Source organism: Stegostoma tigrinum, chromosome 19 (assembly GCF_030684315.1).
Source record: "Stegostoma tigrinum isolate sSteTig4 chromosome 19, sSteTig4.hap1, whole genome shotgun sequence".
Classification (NCBI taxonomy): domain Eukaryota; kingdom Metazoa; phylum Chordata; class Chondrichthyes; order Orectolobiformes; family Stegostomatidae; genus Stegostoma; species Stegostoma tigrinum.
In genome coordinates, this window is record NC_081372.1 from 11,187,582 (window position 1) to 11,213,764 (window position 26,183).

At 39.6% G+C, this 26,183-nt stretch overlaps 1 protein-coding gene across 6 annotated transcripts in view; it reads left to right on the top strand.

Moving 5' to 3' along the window:
* The first annotated feature begins 4,028 nt into the window (after positions 1-4,028).
* Positions 4,029-26,183, top strand: part of LOC125461263 (E3 ubiquitin-protein ligase Itchy-like) — a 95,598-nt gene continuing 73,443 nt past the window's right edge. The window contains exons 1-5 of one of the 6 annotated variants that reach the window (XM_048549817.2): positions 4,029-4,142; positions 8,055-8,190; positions 23,231-23,327; positions 24,734-24,808; positions 25,301-25,391. In XM_048549817.2, coding sequence (XP_048405774.1) covers positions 25,322-25,391 — 70 coding nt within the window. In that variant the 5' untranslated portion in view covers positions 4,029-4,142; positions 8,055-8,190; positions 23,231-23,327; positions 24,734-24,808; positions 25,301-25,321. The remainder of the gene's footprint in view (positions 4,143-8,054; positions 8,191-23,230; positions 23,328-24,733; positions 24,809-25,300; positions 25,392-26,183) is intronic. The other 5 variants (XM_048549815.2, XM_048549818.2, XM_048549819.2 and 2 more) reach the window with 5 other exon arrangements.

A 26,183-nucleotide genomic window follows, 5' to 3' on the forward strand; every position in this document is an offset into this window, starting at 1 on the left:
CCGTAGGGATTCTATGAAAATATGAACCCTTTGCAGGATGCATCATTTAACAATGGAATGTACCCATTTGGCCAAATGGAGGGATGCACAGAACATACCGCGGATATCAAGAAGAAGTGGCCATAAATATAAGATGGACACAAATATGTGCAGAAGGATATTCAGGAGAAACCTGTTGATTTGGGCAAGAATCTATGTTCCCTGTAATTTGTTCTGCTGCTGCCTGGGCCTACAAGATCTGTATGCGACCATGGGTGGAGAAACTGGAGGGGAATGAATTATTGTACTGTTGGCATGCCAATCGGTGTATATGGACCCTTGGACACTGCACAACTGCTTAGTGGGAATGTTAGTAAGAATATGGGATTGTTTGGCAGAGCATAGATACATTTGAGCAAATAGCTAAACTTGAGGCAACAACAAATAGAAGCTTTTCTGAAGCCAGCTGTGAAGAGTCAGTCCTATTGGATTTGAAACATTTAACTGTTTCTCTCCCCCACACGTGCTGCTCGATCTTCTGTCTGTTTTCATTCCATATTTCTAGCATCTGAAGTGATTTCTGTGTATTAAGTAATATAAGGGTGTTTGAAGATAAGGCTAGGAGGAAGGTTGTGTAGGACATAAACACCAGCAAAGGCCAGCAGAGTGGGGATTTTGTATGTACAGTGGTAGTGCCCTTACCACTAAGAGAATTCAAGGGTTCAAGGCCCGCCTGTTCCACAGGTGTGTCATAACACATCTGAATTTAAATAAGCAAAACAGCATAGGCTGCATGCTGTCTGTGTTGTAACTGCTTTGAAATAAGACCATTAAAAATAGGAACAGGAGTAGGCTGTTCGACCCCTTCAGCCTGCTCCACCATTCAACAGGACCACATCCACTTTCCTGGCCTTTTCCCATAACCCATGGTTCCTCCACAGATAAGATGATTGATTGATCTCAGCCTTACGTATGCACAAGGATTCTGCCCCTATAGTTCTTTGTGGCAAGGAGCTCCAAAGACTCTCAATCCTGTGACAGAAGAAATTCCTTCTCATTTCAGTCTTAAAATGGCACTCCTTTATTCTGACTCTATACCCTGTTGTCCTAGAGGGGAATATTTTACTCCGTCAAGCCCTTTAAGAATCTATGTTTCAAAGAGATCATCTCTCATTCTTCTAGACTCCAGTGAGTAGAGTCCCAACCTGTATAAGTCTATGACAAAGACTAAAGAGATATATGCCAGGGAAGCAAAGCCGTTGGTCCAACTCATCTATGCTGACCAGATATCCTAAATTAATCTAGTCCCATTTGCCAGCATTTGGCCCATATCCGTCTAAACCCTTCCTGCTCATGTACCAATCGAGATGCCTTTTAAATGCTGCAATTATACCAGCAATTACCACCTCCTCTGTCAGCACATTCCATACAAACACCACCCTCTGCATGAAAAGGCTGCCCCTTAGATCCTCTTTAAATCTTTCCCCTCTCACCTTAAAACCATGCCCTGTGGTTTTGGAAAGGACCTTGACTGTTCACCCTATCCGTGCCCCTCATGATTTTATAAACCTCTGCAAAGTCACCCCTCAGCCTCCAATGCTCCAGAGCCTATTCAGCTTCTCCCTGTAGTTCAAACTCTCCAAACCTGGCATTGTCCTTGAAAGGGTACAAAAAGGATTTACAAGTTTCACAACATCTTTGCCATTGTAGGAAGATCAGCATTAAACACGGTATTCCAATAATGGCCTAACAAAAATCCTGTTCAGCCACAACATGACCTCCTAACTTCTATATTTGGCCCACTGACCAATAAAGGCAACTGTACCAATGCCTTGATAACAAAGTGTGGAGCTGGATGAACACAGCAGGCCAAGCAGCATCTCAGGAGTACAAAAGCTTTTGTGCTCCTGAGATGCTGCTTGGCCTGCTGTGTTCATCCAGCTCCACACTTTGTTATCTTGGATTCTCCAGCATCTGCAGTTCCCATTATCACTGTACCAATGCCGCCTTCATTACTGCTAATGGACCAGACCAGACCCCCTCAAAATATTTTAAGAAGGTAGCCTTGACCCTAACCTTTTTCTTATTTTAAAGTTAGATGTGAAGTGCACGTTCCAGATGTGATGCAACTGGTCAAACTGCATGATGTTAAGCAAAACATAATTTTTAAACATTGCAGTTAAAAATGCAAACAAAAGAAAGATGAATTTAGAATAACTTAATTATTGGGAACCTTAACTGAATAAAGGTACCATACCTATTACTAATTAACTGTTCAAATGTAGTAACATCCCATAAACACGCCCCTTGGCAAAAAGCTAAATTCCGACACAGATTTGTACGTGCAATTCTGCAATCCAGGAGGAAACAACATCAAGAGAGATTTCCGAGAAAGTAACAGCTTTACTGAAGCCCCAACTCTTATGGGAACCAAACGGCTTCTGACCGCCAAAGCTAAGAAAACCCAGAAGTCTGATCTGTGTGAACTAGCCACTCCCGTTTCATTGTTACAACTGTTTCCAAAAACCTAGCCTCCTAAGTTATTGGCTTAAGCCATCTCCATAGCCCCTTTAGTACCTCTGCCATTACAGCCTTTCTTCAAAAAAACCCAGGACAAATAACCTTTTTAAAGTGACAGAATCATTACACTACCCCATCTACCTGCGATTCCACTTGCTAGGATCTACGAACCTACACTCCAAGGTCTCTTCGCTCGGGAACACTCCCCAGGACGCTACCATTAAGTGTATAAGTCCTGCTGGATTTACCTTACCAAACTAGAAAACCTCACATTTTATCTAAATTAGACTCCATCTGCCACTCCTTAGCCCATTGGCCAATCTGATCAAAGTAACATTATACTCTGAGATAACTGTTTTTGCTGTCCACTACACCTCCAATTTTGGTGTCATCTGTGAACTTCCAACCCATATCTCCTATATTCACAAGAAGACCGGAAGGCCAGGCTCGCAAGACAAGGGATGACCCTACTGAACCTTGTCTGAACGTCCTCCAAAGAAGTTATATTTTTCATTAAATAAGGGGGCCAAACCTGCTCATGATTCTCTGGGGTGGTCTCACCAGCACCTTGTAGAGTTACAGTAAGATCTTCCTATCCCTGTGGTCCAACCCACTTGAAATGATGTTGAGAATTTTTCTATCCAGTCACAGAATAGAGGTGCTGTTGGCCAGGTCAGCATTTATAGCTCATCCCCTATTGCCTGGAGGACAGTTAAGTATCGACCACGTTGCTGTGGGTCTGAAATCATACGCAGTCCAGACCAGATGAAGATGGCAGCTTCCTTCTCTAAAGGACGTTAGTGAATTAGATTGGTTTTTCCTAAAAATTGGCCATGGTTTCACGGTCAGCATTCGACTCTAAAATCCAGACATTTTTTTGATTTCAAATTCCACCACCTGCCATGGCAGGATTCGCACCTGGGTTTGTATAAATTATCTTGGTTTCTGGGTGAATAGTCTAGCGATAATGCCGTTGCCTCCCTGGATTTGGAATTCGTACAGTTTTAAAAATAATTGGGAAGGTGCAGCAGTATGCTATGACAGTTTACTGAAAACAACAAGTGCTGGCGATCACAGCGGGTCAGATAGTAGCCACGAAGACAGGGCAAGTCTTCAGTTCTGATGAAGAGTCATCCAGACTTGTAACGTTAACTTGCTCTCTCTCCAAGGATATTGTGCTCATCCAGCTCCACACTCAGTTATACTATCTGACCCGCTGTCATTTCCAGTATGTGTTGTTTTCAGTACAGATTCCAGCATCTGCAGTAATTTGCTTCTGCTATGTTTGTACAGGCGCTCCCATCGAAGTAATGGAAGAACCTGCGGGTCTTCAGAACCATAACAGGGAACTGGTCCACGTGCGCCCTCTGCCCACCTTGGCAACATCGCCGGGGATGATTGACGTCCGCGCGGACCAATCGACGCGCACCGGCAAAGACAGGCGGTTTCCATGACGTCGGCGGCCAATGAGAGCGGGTCAAGAGGGCGGAGCCTGGATGACCCTGTGGGGGTGGAGGCAGAGTCCATCACGTGAGCAGGCGCTGCAAGATGGCGGCGGCGTTGGCGAAGGTGGGAGCGTTGAAGAAGAGCCCGCGGTTGTCTTTCTGAAGCGGGTCTGGCTGTTATCCGGGCCGGCTCCTCCAGTAAGAAAACTTTTTCGGTTTCCCGTTCTCGTTCGAACGTTTATGTGGCGGGGGTAAGGAAAGTGGCGGTTGGGAACTGCTCCCAGGCTGGGGTCTTTGGTTTTGGGGGGGGTTGCGGCGGATGGAGAGAGGGGGATGGGGTCGCCTAATGTCGTGGGAGAGCAGTCTGTCTCGCTCACTCGGCCTGCTCTGGTTTCACCCACTGGTTTCTCCCCGTCTGTCTGTTGAGGTAGGCCGCTTCACTGCCTATTTAAAAAGCTGGAGTGACCACGGACTTGCGTCGAGACGAGTCCTTGTTCTTTAATTTAAATTGCATTGTGGACACCCAAATGTGGGAAAGTTTCAGAGCGAGGAAACTTTAGGTCTCCCTTCTCTTGGAAGGACGGGCATTTCTAACACCCAGCCCCTGAACTAGTCTTCGTGCCAGGTTTAAAGGTCGGTTTGTAGTTCTACTCGGTCCACTTGCCCCTGCCCCCACCTCCCCAGATTCTAGGACACTATGATGATAGTTGTTTCAAGTCCTCCCTAGTTCCATTGGAGAGGTTAGTGTTCAAAGATCGGTGCTTTCTGCGCTTTGACTGCTCTGACGTACTGTTTATAAGTCTGTCTTGAGATTGGTGGAATGCTCTTAGGTGGTGGAGAATTTTTTTTGGTACTAATCCAACTGCTTTACTGTAACGTCATAAGACAAGGAGCAGGAGGTTGCCCGGCCAATTCGCCTATTGGCAAGATTGTGATTGATCTGATTATGGCCTTCACCCCCCCCCCCCTTTTCTGCCTGACACAGTAAATCCTAACTTCCTTATTGATCAGTGTAACTCAACCTTCAGAATATTCAATGATGATCAATTCTAGTCCCCCCCCGCCTCTGTGGGAAAGATGTTGTGAAATTTGAAAATGTTCAGAAAAGATTTAGATAATAGGTGCAGGAGTAGGCTATTCGGCCCTTTGAGCCAGTACCACCTTTGATTATGATCATGGCTGATCATCCACAATCAGTATCCTGTTCCTACCTTATCCCCAATTACAAGGATGTTGCCAGGATTAGAGGGTTTGAGCTATAGGCAAAGGCTGCAAAGACTGTGGCATTTTTCCTGGAATGTCGGAGGCTGAGGGGTGACCTTTATAGAGGTCTTTAAAATCATGAGAGGCGCGGATAAGGTGAATAGCCAAGATCTTTTCCCTGGGGTAGGAAAATCCAAAACTAGAGGGCAGAGTTGTAAAATGAGATGGGCAACACTTGAAGGGATTTAAGCAGCATCCTTTTCACACAGAAGGTGGTGTGTGTATGGAATGAGCTGCCAGAGGAAGCGATGGAGGCTGGTGCAATTACAACACTTAAAAGGCCAGGAGGGGTGCATGGATAAGAAAGGTTTAGCAGGATACAGGGCAAATAGGACTAGCTCAGTTTTGGATATCTGGTTGATTTAGACCAAATGGTCTGTTTCCATGTTGTGTAATGTTGGCTATATGATACAATCTCTGTGGAAGAGAATTCCAAAATCTGAACTCCCTCAGAGAAGAAATGCCTTTCCTTGTCTGAAATGGAAGATTGTTTGTTTATTTTTAAATGATGCTCCTAGTTCAGGATTTTATTGATGAGGGGAAACATCCTCTCAACATCAACCCTGTCAAATCCCTTCAGAATCTTGTAAATTCCAACAAGATTACTTCTCATTTTTCTAAATATCTATGAATATGTGCTCAACTGTTCCTCACAGGGCAAATTGTTTGATCCCCAAATCAGCCTAGTGTTTCTTCCCTGAACTACATCCGACACAAGTATGTCTCTTCTTAAGGTTGGAGTCCAAAGCTGTACACAGTAGTTGAAGTGTGGTCAAATCGATATTCTGTACAGCTCTAGCAAAATCTCCTGACTTTTACATTCCACTCCGGTTGCAATTAGTTAATATCAATTATTTATCTGATCATGAGGCACTGTATGATGTTTAACTATAAAAGAACTAAATAACTACACGTTGACACAGTAAACTGATGCTATCGTGCAGGTTTGGTTGACCTTTTAATGTATATCTTCACTTTACTGAAAGCAAAATTGAAGAAAATCTGACCTTTCACAAATGAACCAGCATTATGCAAGGTTACTGTTTCTGCTTTAGGCCAGTGTTTCGAGGTCAGCCTGCATTTGTGCGTTAGCTTTGCTTTTGTTATTTAGTTATGCTTTACAGTAGGAAAGCGAAACCCAGTACTTATATAGTATGTCTCATCCTCGCGTTGTTTCAAAATGCTTTATAGCCAATAAGTACCTTTTGCAACATAATTACTGGTTTGTAGACAGATGTGGCAGTCAATTTGAAAGGACCCAAATAACACACAAGATAAATAAAGTGTGGAGCTGGATGAACACAGCAGGCCAAGCAGTGTCTTAAGAGCACAAAAGCTGACATTTTGGGCCTAGACCTTTCATCAGAAAAGGGGGATGGAGAGAGGGGGAGGCAGATCGAACATGGAGAGGAGAGTAAAACTGCTTGATGTCCAAACATGAAGGTGGAGGCAGTGGCTTCAGGACATGGTCAAGCAGTTTCAAGGCCAAAGAGATTACAAGAGAGTTGTGGTGGAAAAGAGATCCCCTGAGGTTTGTCTGGAGGGAGGACGGTAACACCTTCATGTTTGGACAACAAGCAGTTTTACTCTCCTCTCCAACTATCTTCTCCTCTGTCCATCTTCAATCTGCCTCCCCCTGTCTCCCTATTTATTTCAGAATCCTCTCCCCATCCCCCTTTTCTGTGAAGGCTCTAGCCCAAAACGTTGTGTGCTCCAAAGATGCTGCTTGGCCTGCTGTGTTCATCCAGCTCCACACTTTGTTATCTCTGATTCTCCAGCATCTGCAGTTCCCATTATCTCAGATAAATAGTGTTTTGTTTTGGTTGTGTCTTGAGATTTCAGAGCTGGTGAAGGTACCGTGAAAGCTTGTCTGAAGTTTTCAGGTAATAAATATTTTTGACTGGTCACAAACTGAGCTATCAATTTAGCATCTCACTTACTTAGAGGACAGAATGCTTGATTTTATTGTGCTATTTCAATAACCTCACTTGATTCATTTCCTTTTATTCTGGTTTCATCAGTTCTTGAATCTAGTTACTGGCTGGCAGATTACATTTTTCAGTTCACATGTTGAGGTATTGAGTCGTGTAATGTTTGGCTTTTCATCTCCACGCAGAAGTCATGACTCAACTTTACATTGTGGTGGAACATATTTATTAACAGTGCATCCGTGGACGACATAATATTATAATTGTGCATCAACATACACAATAATGTATTTTTAAAGCTGCAATGAATACTTGCACCTCTGGCTTCAGTTTTAAGGTTGACTATGATATTTTTTGTCTGTTAGAATATAATCAGCACCCTATAACCTGTCTAAGTGTTTTTTAAAAAGTGCAGAATTTTCTTGATAGCAAGGTGTGGAGCTGGATGTACACAGCAGGCCAAGCAGTATCTTGGGAGCAGGAAAGCTGATGTTTTGGCTCTCGACCCTGCATCAGGGTCTAGGCGAAAACGTCAGCTTTCCTGCTTCTAAGATGCTGCTTGGCCTGCTGTGTTCGTCCAGCTGCACACCTTGTTATCTCACATTCTCCAGCATCTACAGTTCCTATTGTCTCTGATACAAAATTTTCTTCTAAGTTTTCAACTTCAGAGCTGTAAAAGAAAAGAAAAAGTGCACCTAATATCAGTGGAGTTTGATAGTCTCCTTCACCTAGAGGCACATGAGAGAACCATTTCTTCTACTTTTATCCGTCCAGGGCAAGATATTTGATTCTGATCAGTGTCACTTTCCACCAGCACGTTGTGGTTTTTCCCAGTTGATGTTTATATTTGTAGTAGTGTAACATACTTGTTTTGCCTTTGGTTTTGATCTGTAATGGGCATGTCCTTTTGTGTTGACAGGTTGTTAACCTAAATTTAAAAGCTGTGAGCAAGTCCAGGAACTGCCGAAAGACTGACTTTCACCTATTTCCCTGTCTGTCTCTAGTGGCCCTATCCTGCGCTGCCGTTCTGCCAACAAGTTGTAGGGGCAAAACGCGTAAGTTTTCTCACTATGTTTAGGGGCTGCCCCAAGGGAAAGAATTGTAGACTAGGTTTAGTTTGAGCCTGTAATGTTGCAACCAGTACAAGATGATCCAGTTCACAAGCGTTTTGGACTTTAAAAGATATTGGCTTAACTTTAACAACTGACCTATTAACACAGTCTGATTGCCACACGCCTTCTAAGAGTAGGGCTCAAACAAATCTCTATTATCTGTCTGAACTTTCAATGCATGGGAGTAATAGCTGTTTTATCAAATTGCTAGGGTATGTGTTCAATAACAAATCAAGGAAATTCAATAATATCGTGAAAGGGCCATGACTGTTGCTATTCTAAAGTGTATTAAATCCTTAGAGCAAGGATTGCTCCATTATACATAATGTTATCTGTAAATACAGTTCAGAGACATTTTTGTTCAGTCTTGTAGCTGTTTTTGATGGTGAACAAGATGTCAGCCTCTTAAGTCAAACCATGTTTTATGGACCACAGTTCCATTGTAGTTACGTATGGCATCTGGAATGTCATTATACAGTTTTATTCAATAACGTTTTCCCATATTACAATTAAAATATAGCCTTGTCATTATTCTGATGAACCTCCATTGTGCTGCTAACAGCTGTGCTTTTTTTTTTACTATGGAGCTCCCAAAACTGAATACTATGATATAACCATACTGTGCATGAATTCAGAGATAACAAGGTGTAGATCTGGATGAACAGAGTAGGCCAGACAGCATCAGAGGAGCAGGAAAGCTGACATCAGAAGACTCTTTCTCTGAAGAAGGGTCCAGACTGGAGACGTCACCTTTCCTGCTCCTCTGATGCTGCCTAGCCTGCTGTGTTCATGCAGCTCTACACCTTGTCTCAGATTCTCCAGCATCAGCAGTTCCTACTATCTCTATGTATGAATTCATCCTAGCTTCTTTAATGTGGCATAGTTTTTTTTTAAAAAAGTCTAATTCATTGGGTCATGGCTGTGTTATCTAACAAGCTAATTTGCACTTTGCGAAACATGTATTTGAACCCCAAGGTATCTTTGACCTGTAATGTCTTTCGCTCCTTCAGATTGGAATTAAATTTGTTTTTAAAAAAAAACTTTGTCTCTTGGAGCAGTTTAAAATAACACTAAGTTTAGTTTTGGCTCCCAGTTCTGACTTTGTGAATTTATCCTGGGAATAACTGGGTCATGCAGGTTATCAACATCATTAGCGTCCAGGCTATGCTGTGTGATGGTAAATGTTACACTCTCCAGTGCGACAACAGTTAGTTGAGTTCATATTTATGATTCTCTGCCACAAGCGTTTGCATTAATACATGAGAAAGGCAACCCTGTTGAAACATTCCCCACTGATATTTTGAGGCCTGTGGGTAAATAAGGGGTACAAAGGACATGCACCTGTGGGACCATACACAAGTCAAGAATCAGCACATTTTTCGAAGTTAATGAGAGAAAGCATTAAAGATATTAATGGTAACTGAACCTAAGGCAGTGTTTCCAAGTGGTCTGTCTGCTTCAAGTCACATGTAGGAGCTGAGGCTATATTAGAGAACAGGCCAGGACCCTCATCTCATCCACATATAGTGTTACACCACCAAATTGCCCTCTGAATATATGCTACTCATTAAGTGCGGGATACAGCAGTGTCGTTGTATAAACAACATTTACGTTATTCTTGCAGTCAGCTGATCGGACTTTCAAAATTGTGAAACTGGATTTAGAGCCAACTGTGTTGCTTATGCTTATACCAGTGTTGTCTCTTTCCCTGCAGTTGCTCGTTAGCTGACCAAGCCAGTTGTTCTGTGGTGTGCAGATGTTTCATTACCATTCGAGGCCACGTTGTCAGTGCGACCTGTATTCAAAGCATTGGTGTTCTGCTCCGTTCTGAATTTATATGATCCTCTGGTGTGATAGTCTTGTCCCTTCCAGTTCTGTTTTTTTAGCAGTGCTCTGTACATGGGGTTGACTTCTGTGTGAACATTTCTGTGTATACATAGAAATAGACCCTGTCTAAAGACTGCTGCTAAATGCATTTAAAAAAACCGGAAGTGACAAGACTGTCACACCAGAGGTTCATATAAATACGTAACAGAGCAGAACGCCAACACCTCGAACTAGAGATCACTCTGATGTTGCTTCGAATGGTAACAAAACATCGGCACACCATGGAACATGATGAGCTAACGAGCAACTGCATCCACAACCCATACAAATTTTCGCGAAGACCATATCTCCTTCCGTTTTGGAAACTTCAGTTAAGAACATCACCAGGAGTTGGCAGTGCAACCTCTTGAACCTTCTTGACCATTTGATGTGATCATAGTTGATTCATTTTGACCTCAACTACACTTTTCCGACTACTCTTCCCCAACCCTTCAATTAATTACCAATTAAAAATCTGTCTCCTTAAACTAACTCCCTGTTCTGGCATCCACTGCACTCTGATTCACAAAACTTTAATAGAAGCAATTCCTCTTCATCTCAGTTTTAAATCTGCTACTTTCTCATCCTAAATCTATGACCTCTCATTCTAGATTGTCCTGCAAGAAGAAACATGCTCTTTACATCATCTTTGTCAATCTCCTTTGATGTCTTGATGAAAATGAATTAGATTTCCTCGGTAATAATACAATGCCAGAGGAGAGACACCTGGATTCCCAAGTCTTGTTGAACCATCCCTGTTTCTAGATTTATCTTGTCTGGAAGATTCCTGTTCTGTCCATTTTACGACTGAAGTAGATAGCATTTTGTTTGCCTCATTGAAATTCATTGCCAAATCTAATTTATCAGTAACAAAAACAAAAATTGCCGTAGAAATTCGGCAGATCTGGTAGCGAAAGAAGAGTTATTGTTTTGGGTCTAGTGACCATACTTTTATTTTATTATATCAATGTCCCTGTCTATTTTCTTCTATGTACAATGCTGTCTATCTTTGTCAGCACATGCATATTCAGATTTCTATCCCGTCATCTAAGGGTTTATTAAATTGTTCGATTTAGTAAATAAGTCAAGGCTATGGTATGAATACTTGTGGAGTAGTGTATTTTTGCCAGTTGAGGTCTTACCCAATTACCTTATTCTGTCTCCTTTCGTTTGGGCAATTTTCTAAGCAGGTCAAAAACATGCTTTTGTTTCCATTGTCTTCAGATTTAGCTGGAAGTCTATGATGAGTAATCACATCAAATGTCTTCTGGAAGGCCTTACAGAAGACATTCATAGATATTGCCTTGCATCCATTACTTTAGTTGCCACTACAACAAGTTCAGTCTGGTCGGACCATTAGTTATAGGAGCAGAAGTAGACCATTTGGCTCATCAAGTCTGTTCTTCCATTTCAGTGAGCTCATGGCTGATTGATAATCCTGAATTCCCAGTCTTTTTCTCAACTTTTGATCCCTTTACTGACTTAAATATCCCTCTATCTCAGCCTTGATACTCTCAGATTTAAATTCCGTGGATTCACTACCCCTTGAGTGAAGAAATTCATCCTCATCTCTGTCATAACTGCGCAACCCTTTATTCTGAGATTATACTCCTTAATCCTAGACAAGGGAAATAGTCTTTCAGCATCTAGTTAATTTACCGTGAGCAGTCATTTACAATGCTGTCTCTCCCCGATGGGGTGTAAATGTAAAGTAGTCATCCAAACGTTCATTGTAGATTTTGATGATTACCTGGCATCAGACAGTAAGTTAGCTCAGCTAGAATTCTCTGATCTTTCTTTATCAGTGGAATGACATTTACAGTTTTTCAGTTCAAGAAAACAGTTTGCACATTGAGAATTTTGTAAGTTGAAGTTTGAATGTAATTTTTTAATAGGCTGTTTTGCATCCACTTTAATCTAAATTATTTAGGCATGTTGATTATGGATGTTAGGTGTTCAGTTGCAGAATAGCTGTACTCAATTCATTTCACTTTCACAGCTGTTTTTTGTTTTCTATTGGGGTGCTGTACCACTTTCTTTTTCCGTTCTGAAATGTGACTCCTCTCTCCACCTGTGTTTTTAAATTGTTGAACTTGTAAACTTCTTATGAAATATTTATGCCATTTTGCATGTACATTATCTTTGATTTGGAGTTTTCATGATCTTGACCTTTGGTGAGAACGTGGACAGATTGAGCCAGAGTATTTGGTTTCAGGAAATACTCGGGCAATGATTGTATCAATGATAATGGGAACTGCAGATGCTGGAGGATCCAAGATGATAATAAAATGTGAGGCTGGATGAACACAGCAGGCCCAGCAGCATCTCAGCATCCTCTCTGATGAAGGGTCTAGGCCCGAAACATCAGCTTTTGTGCTCCTGAGATGCTGCTGGGCCTGCTGTGTTCATCCAGCCTCACATTTTATTATCTCGGGCAATGATATTGGTTTCTTTCCTGCATGACTTTTCATATTTCCTGCAGAGAAAGCCGTGTTTGTTCATCCAACGTAGTGCACCGTTCACTAAATGCTATACCTTACGATAAATGTGAACTGCTGATTGGTTTCTGGTTTTGCATTGTTATGCAACAAATTCATTTTTAAATTGTGTTGCCATTGTTATTGTTTCATGCAAATGCAAAACCCCTTGCAGACACTCGAGATTTTGTGAAAGCTTTTCAGTTAAATTATTCCTTTTATATTTTAACCTCCAGAGATGATATTGATGCCTAGAGTAGCATTCAACTTTTACTTGGTACGTGTTGGAATGTTAGTTCTGTGTTGTAGGTTTATGTGGTTGTCATGGCAAAGTTTTTGGAATACGTGTTGAAATATTGAAAATATCTGCAGAAAACTTGTTTACATCAACTTCATTGACATATACGGAAAAAAACTATATTAGTCAGTGCAGTTTTTATCTTATGATTGTTATGTAGTCTGAGTGTATCTGAACAGTTCAGACTATCAAGGGAAAGGTCACCAATTTGAATGAATGACTTCTGCAATGTGTAGTGATTGTCTTGTAAAGATTAGCAGATTAAACTTGTCTATCCAGCTTTCGTAAGGTCAGTAGTTTTGGAAGCCAAACTCTTAAAATAAAAACTTAAGTAAATACTTCACAAAATGTCCCAATCAATACTTACCCCACCAGCAATATTACTGAATGGAAAGTCTGCTTCTTATCATATTGCTGTTAATAGAAGCTTGTTGCGTGCAAATTGGCTGCCATATTTCAACAGTCTCTGCTCGATAACAAAGCACTTAATTGACTCTGAAGTGCTTTGGGGTGTCTCGGGGTTGTGATAACAGCACTGTCAAAATTGCTGGAGAAACTCTGGTCTGGCAGCATCTGTGGAGAGAAAATAGCATTAATGTGGAGTCCAGTAATCCATAAGAAGAATCATTAGACTCAATATTATCTGTTCTCTCTCCACAAATGCTGCCAGGCTTGAATTTCTCTGACACTTTCTGTTTTTTTGTTTCAGATCTCCAGCATCCTCAGTTCTTTGGTTTGCAATATTAATATAATTTTATTTCAAAATGGTCTTCTGATTTTGCGTAGTTGTGTTATTTCATAAACTTTTTTTTTCCAAAGACTCATTTTGGGGCATGACTCCTTTTTATTTCTAATCTTATGTTAAAGGAGTCTTAAAAATAAAGCAGCACTTAAGTTTAGAGGTAATGGGAACTGCAGATGCTGGAGAATCCGAGACAACAAAGTGTGGAACTGGATGAACACAGCAGGCCAATCAGCATCTCAGGAGCACAAAAGCTACTAAGATGTTGCTTGGCCTGCTGTGTTCATGCAGCTCTACGCTTTGTTATTATCAGCTGTTAAGTTCATTCAGCTGCCAGGATGCTGAACTGTGAAATTCCCTTCCTAAACCTGTTCACCTCTGAAATTCTCTTACATCATTTCATGTCTACTCCTTAGAACCTATATCTTTGACCAAGCCTTTTGTCATATGTCTGAATATCGTCTTGTGTAGCTCTGAACTTTATAACAGCCCCTGCAAAGTATCGTGTGATATTTTAGTGACACTGTACAAGTTGCTGATATTATTGTAGTGTTTTTGCAGTACTTCTGACTCACATTAAGAATTGGTTTACAAGAACAATTGCTGACATCAGAACATTACAAACTGGCACCTGGCAGAAAGTATGCAGCTTAATTAACTATGTGTCATTAGAGGAAATGGAAACTGCTAAATAGTTTTGCTTTGACTCAAGCTGGAGTTAATGATTTATACTTAGAAGTCACGTTCAGTTCTTAAATTTTCAAAAAGAAATCTATGCTGCAAGGTGTCAATTTGTTACAGATACTGTTCATGCTAAATGCTTTTTAAAAAAGGCCAGGTCAAATTAAATTAAGCAAAGGTTCCTCAAATGTGTATTAAACAAGTTGCATTTTGTAATGTTCTTCATGGAAAAGTGTTAGCACTTTATAAGGAAGAGAACCGCACAAGGACACAACGAGAGAGTAATTGTGGGGAGTATGGGGGTAACTGAAAAGAAATGTTTAGGCCTTTGAAGGGAGGAAAAGTGGTTTTGCAAGTGTGCAGTCATAATGGATACTGAAAAATAACCCCAAGAGCAGAAAGTGGAGTACAAACTATAATATAAAATCAGCAAAGTGAGTATGTTATGGGTAAGATTGCTGGCCCAAGTTAGAGCAACTGAGGTTGGAATTAAGGGTGAAAATCTTGAAATTAATCAGTAGAACTTTTGGGACAAGAGTGAATAAGATAGATTTGGTCATTGGGTAGGTTGTAATGTACAAACGGAGGAGGGGAGGATTTGGCTGTGGGAAAGACCGTAGAGAAAAAAAAATTGAGCAAGCTTGTGTGCGCAGTTGAAAGTGAAGACCCTGAGTTGGTTGGTAGCCTTGTCTCTGAGGATGGAAACTGGGGAGGAGCTAGCTGGCTATGGAGATGTGGCAATTAGTACTGTTCTTGCCTTTAGAATGATGCTTTAATTTGCCTACAGAGAAATGCGTCAGTACAGAAATAGTTACCACCTGTTACAGTAGAGTTCCCATTTTTCAGATTCTAAGTATCTGGAATTCTCTTGCAGCTGACAATCTGAGTTTCAAAAGTGGAAATCTAGGGACTTGGGATCTAGATTATGGTGACTTTACTGCTATTAGCAATTAGGAACCAATAATAGATCAGATGCTTTGTTCAAGTTTGTTCAAAAGTTGCGTTATTGATGAAGTCAGAATCGCCAGTCATCTACAGGTATACTGGTATTTTTGAGCAGTCGTGGCCCCTTTGTCTTTTAAAAGACACATTCATCCTCGGGCATCAACAGGTTAAGTTCTCCAAGCCGCCACTAGTATTGCTGATACTACCAGGAGGTTCAGCTAACAGGCTACCCCTATTCTCAGTTTGTGCCGCATACCAGGAAGTTTACTAGACAAGATCAGCACCATTTACCTGTTATTGGCAGCTGTTTGGAATAAGTAGGGACAGTAGAGGAAATGGGGAATATACTGTTCTAACATCTGCTCAGAGACGTTGCATGGTCCTGCCTCAATTGTAACACCTCTTGGTGCCGTGCGAAGGGAAGTGGCTGAATTCCTGGAGATTTGGATCATAAATTTGTAATCAGAACTGATATTTAGTTACACCTTCAATTGAGCCATTGTATGGTACTCAAAAATAGTCTTTTGCAAATTGCCTTTGACAAACAAATGTCATTGTATACCTTTTTTCAAATTTTGTGACATTAGTGTTTATTTATCTTTATACATCTTCCTTTGCACTGTTTGGAGTAACTGGCTATTTTAACTTGGCTCTTTGGCATTATTCACTATCTGAAAGCAGTGTGAGTTCCATTTCAATATTAGTTTTATTAAATGCAGAAGGGCATAAAAAAAGCTAGAGTACCATGCTTAATAATGCAAAATGATAAATCCTGGTCTGTACTTGATTCCCTCGTGATCAAGACTGGGAGCTCTGTACAGTGGGGAATTTAAGCACAGTGGCTTATTCTGATATGGGATATGGACCCACCTAAGTACTGCGGTATTGCTGCCTCTTGGAGTAAAGAATGCTGCTTTTTGGAGCCGCGGAATGAAAATGGGAATAATGTGTGGCTTTATACAAAAGAAGCTGTGTAAGAAACAGAAAAACCTGGAGAAACTCAGCAGGTCTAGAACCGTCTGTGGAGCAGGAAACAAAGTTAATGTCTTGAGGCTGAGACAAACTGCAAGTGTCATACTGAGCTGAACATTATCTCTCTTACTCACTCCATAGACAACCAGACTGCTTGAGTTTCTCCAGCTTTGAATGTCATCCAGATTTCCAGCATTCACAGTATTTTGCTTTTATGTAAGCTGTGTAGTAAAGTGTTTGCAATTTAAACAAGTTATTGGAGCAAATTGTGAGTTACATGTACGGAATTACGTTATTGGAGCAGTGAAAGAGGGGTCCTGGCAAATTATCATGTGTACGTGTCCTGGCTTTTCGATTGGCGTCAGTTGTGGGTTGAGGAGAGCCTAGCATTGTACACTTTCTTGATTTGGTTCTTGTGCTGGTTGTGGTAGCCTTGTGTGACAGCAGAAATATCTAACCTACAAAGAGCAAGCTTCCATGCTTATCCCCCACCCTCGTTGAAATAAAAGAAGATCCCTGTCCTCCCTCACCTTTCCTCTCTGGGCTGCTCTCTGCAAATTCCCATATTGAAAGGAAATGGAACTAAGCCACATACAGAGAACCTGAAAAGGTGAATCCTCAACTGGTGAATGAATAACTATGAATGAAAGACTACTTGTATAGGAATTTTTAAAAAGTAAAGTTTGTTAGCAATTCACATTTGTTTTACAATTGCAACTTGTTTTCAATGATAGCTATTTGTTTATGAATAGAAGAAACCAAATGTACATATTCGTTTAACTTTAATTCTGTAGTTGGTAGGATGGGCTATTCTCAGTTTAATTAAATTTTCACATTTCTGATGACTTGAGAAACAGTGGGGCTTCGAGTTAGAGAACATTAACCGCAGTGAATTGTGACACTTGACCCTTGTTTCTGCTGTGTAGTAATCCTGAGTAATTTTAGATAACCATTGTAGCTACCATTTGAAAAGTGACCACCCCATTAGGTTCTCTTCCTGAGCTGAAAGCTGTAGTCACTTCGGGGTTGGAGCGTGGTGGGTTGGTAGTGATGTCTCAATAATTTTAAGATCCTAATTTCAAAGTAGATGAAGAGGTACTTCATAGTGAATACTGCTGAAAATGTGCAGCAATTTTTGCTGTTTCATCCAGCACACAGTGCAGATTTGCCAATTAAATTTAATGTCATTGCAGTAAAACTTATTTGTACATAATTTGCCCTGTCAGACTGGATAATCTGAGTTCCTGATGAATGATGCTGAATAAATATACTGGCCTGGATTTTCTGCTGAGCATTTAGTCATTACTCTAGCATAGATGTAAGTTGCACGTGGGCACCCTGTGGAATCCCCATTATAGCACACTGACAGAATTGCCAGGGAAATTGAATTTTCTTACAGGCGATTCCACTATACTTGGAATCCTCAGTCTCCCTTCAAGTTGAAATTAAGTAAAATAGTTATTCATTAAAAGTTAGACTATGAAATACATACACCTATCTGTTTTCCTCTGTGGACTGAGAGGTCATGTTTGCTACTTTCCAGGCTAATGGAGTCTTTCCTAAATCTAGGGAATTTTGGAAATGTAACTACTACGTTGTTACCTCGTTTGCCACTTATAAGACTTGAGGATGACGTCCATCTGGAGTTAGAGATTTGTCAGTCTTCAGCAACATCAGCTTGCTTAGTATTTCTTCTCTAATGATTATGAAATGACAATGTTTCCCTCTCGCCTCCATCTGCTGATTTACGGTTATCACTGGAATGTTTTCTGTGTCCTCTATATTAAAGTCAAAAATAAAAAGTCTGTTCATTTATCTATCACTTCCTCGTCTGTTAACTCCATTCTCGCTCTCTAGAGGGCTAACGCATGCACTTTTATAAATGGTATCATCTTGCTGACAGCAATGCACTACCCAATATTAAGCTGACTTCTCACAATTGAGAAGTTCAACATTTTTAACAACTTATTTGTGACCAGACATTAAAATTTTATCATTAATTGCTATTTGTAACTATTTGGTACTTTATTTGAGAGATACTACCAACAATCCATATGCTCCTTGGTGTTAGCAAGTGCAGCCTTATAAGTAACTGGAGAGATTCTTGCCACTTCACATTTGTAGCTAGCTTCTCATACTCTTAACTTTCTCTTCTAATTAACCTTTCAGCCATTTTTCTGCCATTTTTTGGCCAGAATACAATCATCCCGCCCAGTACTCAGCTTTGCACAGGTATGTATGTTTTTAAAAATCTGACCCTTTCGTTAACTACTTTAGTTAACCTGGAATGATCAGTCTTAACTTTAGAATATTTCTTTATGGTAGGAAGGTAGTAATAGGGCAAGAGAAATATCGCTTGAATAACAAATGGCAAATGTAGCAAAAGATAACAAGCAATAGGACAATTTAAAACTGAAGTTATTTAAAACACTGACTTAGCATGTGGTGTAGATGACCTAATCAAGCACTGAAAATAAAGTTCTGGAGGCCTTTAAGAAATAATTAAATGTTGGAACTTTGATCTTTCTGAAGAATGAACTAAGATGGACAAATTGCCACCCTTATCTGTAATCATTTTGTGGTTGTGAATTAAGGCAGTCATGATATGAAACATTGCTGTACTGTAATAAGTGGACAAATTACTCATACATTTATGAAATTGCAGGGCTATTCATTGTGAATGCCTATTAAAAGCATGCATATCGTTAGGCAGGTAAAGTACACATTTGCATTTCATACATGTTACTCACTATTATTTCAGCACAGTGGTCGACATTTGAAATGAATTACTACTTTTATTCTGGGACCTGAGGGTAAACACCAAGCTGTTGCTTATTGAGGCTTTACTGAAATGACCCATTTAATGTAGGTCATTAATTTTTGCAATTTGTTTCTGAAATCCACAGTACAGCCATTTACATCGAAATTCTACTATATTCTCAGTGTTAAAAATCTATCAGTGCTGCGTATTGGGTCAATCTAATAATGAAGAGAAAGAGATTGGTACAGTTTCGGTCTGTATTTCACACTGATGAATCGGAGACTTGGGGGTTACCAACTAAAGTGGAATGCAATTTATTTGCATGGTTTGCATATTCTATTCATTATCCAGGCATGAAAGTTGTCAGCATGATCACATCATCATCGGAAATACAATGCATACTGAAGCACATAAATAGGTCCAAACAAGCCCTGAGTAGCAGATGTTTGAGGCTACCAAAAGATCTTTTTGCCAAAACAACTTGTTTCCAGGAATTTGCCAACTGTGAATGGAAAATATGTTTGCCCATTATCTCTCATCAGCAACACAAATGAAATGGCCATGAATTTTAATTTATCCAGCAACTGATCTGTGGAATTTGACAGCAGTTTTAGTGCCAACCGTAGGACATGAGTAGACCAAGTTCACCATGGTTCTACCCTGAATGATGTGACAGAATACAGTTCAAGCCTCTAAGTTTTAAACATAAAGCTCGACTAAGAATTCATTCCATGAGACATTTTTGAACGTGTCTGCGACATCAGTTGGATGGATGAACAGAAAGTAAATTTATGAATCAATAATTTGTTTAATCGGTGTCCCAGTAGCCTATTCAAAGCTTATAGTTTAGTATGAGAATGCTCAGAACTAATGTAATCAAGATCAAGAGGCATAGAAAGGGTACTCAAATTTTAGTTTCATAAGGATTTAGAGACCATTGTTTGAGCTTTGTTTGTGTTCTTTTATCAAGCTATTCAAAGATCACTTCTATACAAATGGAATAGATAGACGGTTGATGGAGAAAAGATTGGAAATGTGCGGTGTTGTCCTGCTTGATTTGAGAGATTTTGGCATTGAATCATAGGAAGCGATTTCTTTGGGAATGTTGACAAAGTACGGAATACCTAACTTACTGGATGGAGAGGAAGATGATTTATTGCGGAGGGATGATTTTGAAAGCCAATTCAGAATACGATCTTTACAACATTACCATGGCCAAAGTGTCTTGATGAATTCTGTTAATTCATTGCTTGAATGCTGAGGATAATGAGTGTAATGATCTTTTTAAAAAGTTTTGTAGTGAAAGGTATTTTTGTATAGTTCATTTTCTCAATAAATATTTTCAATGTTGATTTAATTTGAGTTGCTAATGCTATTTTTAAGCGAAGTTTGAAATGGACACCACCTATAACAAAAGTGTTCACATTATATTATTGGGATATTAGCTTCTTGGACTGATCTTTCAAATTTGAGGAAGTACAATAGTGGTACATTGTGAATGATCTGCTTTCATATAGCATTTATATCATACCTTAGAACTGGGAATTAAACTTCAGAACTCTGTATACTTGACTTAAGGATGTGTATAAATATACACCCATGTGCAGTTGACAAGCAATTTTTCACTTGATTGATCTATTTGTAAGATGTAATCGTAGAAGCAGTACAGTGGAGCTGTCTGCTCATACTGGTAACTGTAAGAAGGTTTTGTCTGAATTGGGAGCTTATTTTGTATGAGTAGCATTTGTTCCTCATACTTTGTCCAATAATCTATTACGTATTTTTGAGGAGACATTAAAAGATCTGTCTAGACAGTATCACGTTGGAGTCTGTCCTAATTTGTAATTCACACAAACCTTAGGGGCAGTTTGCTGAGTTTTGATTGGCCTTTGGAATTCATATTTGGATGTTTTCTTCTGTAACTGTCTGCTGTCTGTCCTCTGTGAGACTTTGTGAAATTAGCTGAGATTTTTCTGGATTGTTAGGAAAGCCTCTGCTAAGTTTTGAATTAAAAAAAAACACCAGTTTGCTTCACCAGTGGAAACAGCAATGATTGTGCCAAATAAAATCATGTAATGACAATGCTTTCATATTCTGGTGATCTATTTTATTATGCCATTTTTATTTATAATGGGGCATTGAAATTCAGGGGTGTGTGGTTTACAGCAATTAATCCTAGCCAGGTAACACTCCTTGTAAACTGCTGAATTTTATTTTAGAACCAAACTGCTGAAAGTTATAGTTTGCAATCCTACAGATCATAAGATGAACCAAATTTATGCCATAGCAGATGGATCAGTGCTTTGAAGAGAGAGAGTCTTGCATAAATGTAACATAATACCCTCACTTCAGTATTTACTGAAGGGAAATCAATTATGTAAACAACAATCTTGTCAGTGGTTAAAGTACAGATTGCTTTCAGATGTGATGCAAAACCCCATTTTGAATCCAAACTGTACATACTGAGCTGTCTTCTGTTCAGCTTCAGAAGTACACTTTAATTCTGGGGCAGGAGTAAAATGTCAAAGTGCTTGTTATATATTAAAGGCTTCAAACTGTATTGATTTTCAAGTGTGGAAGTACCATTGTAAATTGACTGTCCAAAATCACAAGCGGGATGCTCTCTGTTCACCTTCGGAAGTGTGACTGTAGCCTAGGCTATCCACCACTCTTGTGTTAGATTGTAGCTGTGGCTCTGCTTGCGTGCAAGTGTGCCAGCCCTTGAGTCCTCCAACTGTTAATACTTGTGGGCACGCTCACGAACCTGCTCTTTAACTGTTTTGAGAGGGCAGATTGGAAGATGGTTAGATTGCAGTTGGCAGAAGAAAACAAAATAACAAATGGTGTCCATTGGTGAAAAAGCGATACCATGTGTGCCTTGCCGTTATCAAAAGTAACTATGGCAAGTTCGTAGAAAGTACCTGCAACAATCTCATGCTGGCTGGTGGCAGTTGAAGAGAGAAGGAGATAGAAATTGAATTTTTAAATAATAAATCAAGCTGTTAAACTGGCTGTTATACAGTTTGCTGCTCTTTTTCAGTATAAGTGAAATTGGGAAACAGATTAGGAGCTGTAATTGCTGTATTCAGTTATGGGATATGAATATCACTTGTAAAGCTGATTCCCATAAACCTAGATTTTATTTGGGTTGCTTGATGCCACGCTCAGTCAGATGCTGCCTCGATGTCGAGCAGCCACTCCCTCACCACCTCCCAAATTCAGCTCTTTTGTTCATGCTTGGAACAAGGTTGTAATGAGCAAGTCTAGACCAAGTGATTCTGGCAAACCCTAAACTGAACATCGGTGTCAAGGATTTGGAAAGTGCTATCTGATATTCAATGATAGCCTTCAAAGGAAATTTGGTTATTAGTTCAAGCATTTGCAGGTGGATGTGAAAAAGAATGGGGAAGTCGGACTAACTAGAATGCTGTTCAAAACAAAACAGATTTCCTTAACCAAAATCCATTGCCTCTTGTGTTATAGTGTTCTTTGCTGTTCTGTTCTGCAATTGTATATTTATTCTGCAGTCATGTAGTAAATGAGTTTGTCTGCTGTAAATGGTTATTTGGCTTTGTGTGGCAACATCTGATCTACTTTACCAATGGTGAGAGAAACTGGATGCTTTGAAGTCTGCAAGACGTGAAGTCACTTTTGGTGCTAGTTATTTGGGAAAGCTTTCTTTCGGTTAATGTGATAACTGACTAAATCATAAATGTATGTATGAATCATAAATGACATTCTTATTTGAGTAACTGTTGTCATAAGGACTTCAGTAAACATATGATAAGGAAGTGACTATGATACATAAAAGCAAGATGCTAAAGGTGGTAGAAATCTGAAGTGAAGCCAGAAAATGCTAGAGAAACTCAGCCAATTTGGCAGCATCTGTGGAGAAAGAGTTAATGTTTCAAATCCGTGTTGGCCCCTCTTCAGAACTGTTTAGTGAATTAATACTGCCACACAGGGAGAATTGGTGCAGCACTAAAACATACAGTACTGGTTTAAATGCATTTATTGTCTTGATAATGGTTTCATTGCAAATGTTGACCCAGTAAACAATACTACTAAGTATGAAGTGTTCCTGAGAGATCAGTAGAAAGATCCCTCAACCCCAATTAAACACTGATCAGCTATTCTTTCCCTGTTGATACATTTCAGTTGAGTAAACTTATTTTTCCCCCGAGTAGTGCTGAGTAGGCTGTTGTAGTAAACTGAACCTGTACATTATTTAATTTTTATAGGGTGAGCTAAGAAACCAATATCAGCGACACTGAAGGCCTGTCCTAAGAAAGAAATGTCCAGGAAAGATTGAGTAATTGAGTATCATTTGGTAGATAGGTATGTATGACAAAACTATTCGAATCAATATCTCTGAATGCTGTTTTTGAAGTGTACCATATTTTAAAGTTCCCTTTTTAGTTTGTAAATCCATTATATGTCGGCAATACAATAAGTTATGGCACAAAATCATTCTGTATATTGATTTTTCTAAACAGATTTAACATTGGTGGGTAAGAGTGTCAAGACTAGCATTATCTATTGTGGTTAAAAATTGCCAGTGTTCAACCCAAGCTCAAAGCTGAGTTAATGTTTTAAATAAATTTAAATCTGCAAAATTAAACTTCATAACAGAACAGTGAAGCAGTTGGCATGGCTTAGAATAACCCCTAGCATCCATCCCTTCATAACACTTAATGGCCAACCACAAATTTTACAGAAAAATACGATATAAATTGCTTCAGTAGTGCTAACACACTTGGATAACTGAATAAGTAAGATTTATACAGCTTTGATTAGCGCTGTTCCTGTTTTAAAACCACGATAACATAGCTATTCTTGTTCTTTCCTAATTTATTTACTAAATTAGTTTTCTTGTTAACACAATCTAGTTTGAGAATATTCATTCACTCGGTTATCAGTCAAGTTTTGGTTTGTGTACTGGTGCTAATGACCTTGCTTCTTTGACACTGCATTCTGCACTAACTGCAGGAAGCTTGAGGACGTGATTAACCAGTCGAGAGAAAAACAGGAGATTGGAGTTTGTGGCATTGTTTCCAGTTGAGCTTCAACAGTAGCCAGTTAAACTGTTGCAATTTGTATGAATAATCTGGTTTAGATCTTTGGCAGGCTCATGAAATTTTGTCAGTTTTTTTTTAAGGGTATTGAATGGAACTTCTGAAATATTGTTTGTGAACTGAAATGGTGGGTTGACCTGTGTATTGTAGAATGCAAATAGGCAGTATTAATCTATATGCTGAATTGGGCTGGAAACTAGAAGAAAATTCAGTACAAACATGGCAGACGACACGATCAAACATAACTATTGTTGTTTTATAACTCTCTTGATCTAAGTTGCTCCATGTGAACTATAAGGCATGTTAGTTGGCCGATTTGTGACCGTGGATACGGAGTAGTGGGAATTGCCTGATCTTTCTCTGCTAATTATAAGGAATTTGAAATTACTCCCATCCCAATCCTGTCCATTGCCCAGCACCACACCAGGAAAAGGTTGCAATTTATGGAGATAATTTCCTTTGTGTTCATTCTGGGGGTATAGATCAATTGTCACTTTATTTTCAAAAAACCAAAGAACTGTGGCATCTGGCAATCGAAATTCCTGGAAAAACTCAGCAGGCCTGGCAACATCTGTGGAGTGGGATCAGAATTGATGTTTCGGGTTCCTTCTAAAGAACATCATACCCTTTTCAAAGACCTGAAATGTTAATTCTGCTTTCTCTCCGCAGATGCAGCCAGACCTGATGATTTCAGTAATTTCTGTTTTTGTTTCACCTTACTTTCAGTCTGACCTAATCCAGAAGGTAAGCAAAAATGGCACAGGCATGACACCCAAACAGATTTTTTGCATCCTTTGGCACCCCACATTTGAGAATGGCAACTCAGTGGATAATGAATTTTTTCTTCATTTCATGGAGCTTCATGTTGATGTTTAGTCTTTTTACGGGAGCAGGGCCTCCCTGTCTGAAGTAGGCCCTGATCAGGGACCTTGCAGAAGCCATGGAGCCATATTTGGGACCCTGGCTGATGGCAATAAACTCTATTTAAGTATTTTCTTTGTACCTCAAAGTGGCAACAGATTGTGACAACAGCATACTTTTCACTCTGTCTCCCGAGATACGTGACAATAAATCATTTGTTTATTTATTTTAATGTCCTAGGTATATGTGTATGTAGAGTGCACTCTGTACGCTCTAATGCTAATTATACTGAACAAACTTGTTAGAGGCTAATATAGTAATCGCATACTTCATTTTTTAGAATTTCTACTTAACCTAGCTGACTTTATTTTTTAGGTTTCTCGTGTAGCCTGAATCATGGCTGCAAATGGCACAAATTCTGGCTCAGCAAGCAGCCATACAACAAAATCCCAACTTGGAATAAAAGGTGTGTTTTGAAGTGCACTTTTAAAAATTGATTATACAAGTATGTGTCCACCTTTGCTTGATTTGAATTTTCTGACTGCCACTTTCTTTTCCCAGAGATGTGTATCAACATTGAGATCTTAATCTGTGGGGAGGCGTAGGTTTGAATGCTTATCCTAGGCTTTGTGTCTATTAATTCATCTTCCAGCACATGATTATTTTTCTCCTCAGTGCCAATTACTTGTAAGAAAGAGCCTGTCCCCTAAACATTAGTTGTAAACAGATTAAATGTTATGTTTGTACAGAAGCTAACAATATTACTGTTACTAACTATGCTGTACTATCTTGTACTGCAGAAGCTAATTTGAGACTTTTAAAACAATCTTGACAGATACAGTGTACAATAATCTGTTAGTGATCATCCCGCAACCAACCTACAGAACCTATAAATGCCCTGGTTCTGATTTACTGCTCCTTTTAATTACTGGTATAAAGCAGGCTCCTTTCCAGTCAATTCATGAACTCCAGCAAAGTGCAAAATGGCACTCACTTATTTCTTGAGGTGTTGCTATCGTCCGCACTGCCATGATGTATTCAGGCAGGTCATAGTATTTTTAAAATACATGGACACTTATAATTATTCCCATCGATCAGGAGGGAGGTAGTCATAAGACTAATCTACTGGTAATGACAATTTTATTGTTCTTAACCCATACGCAGCTTTGTACCTGGATTGGGACATCAGAGGCAGGGAATTCCAAACTTTCTTCTGTTCATTCTGCAAAGTACACTAAAACTTTGACAAAGAATGTAT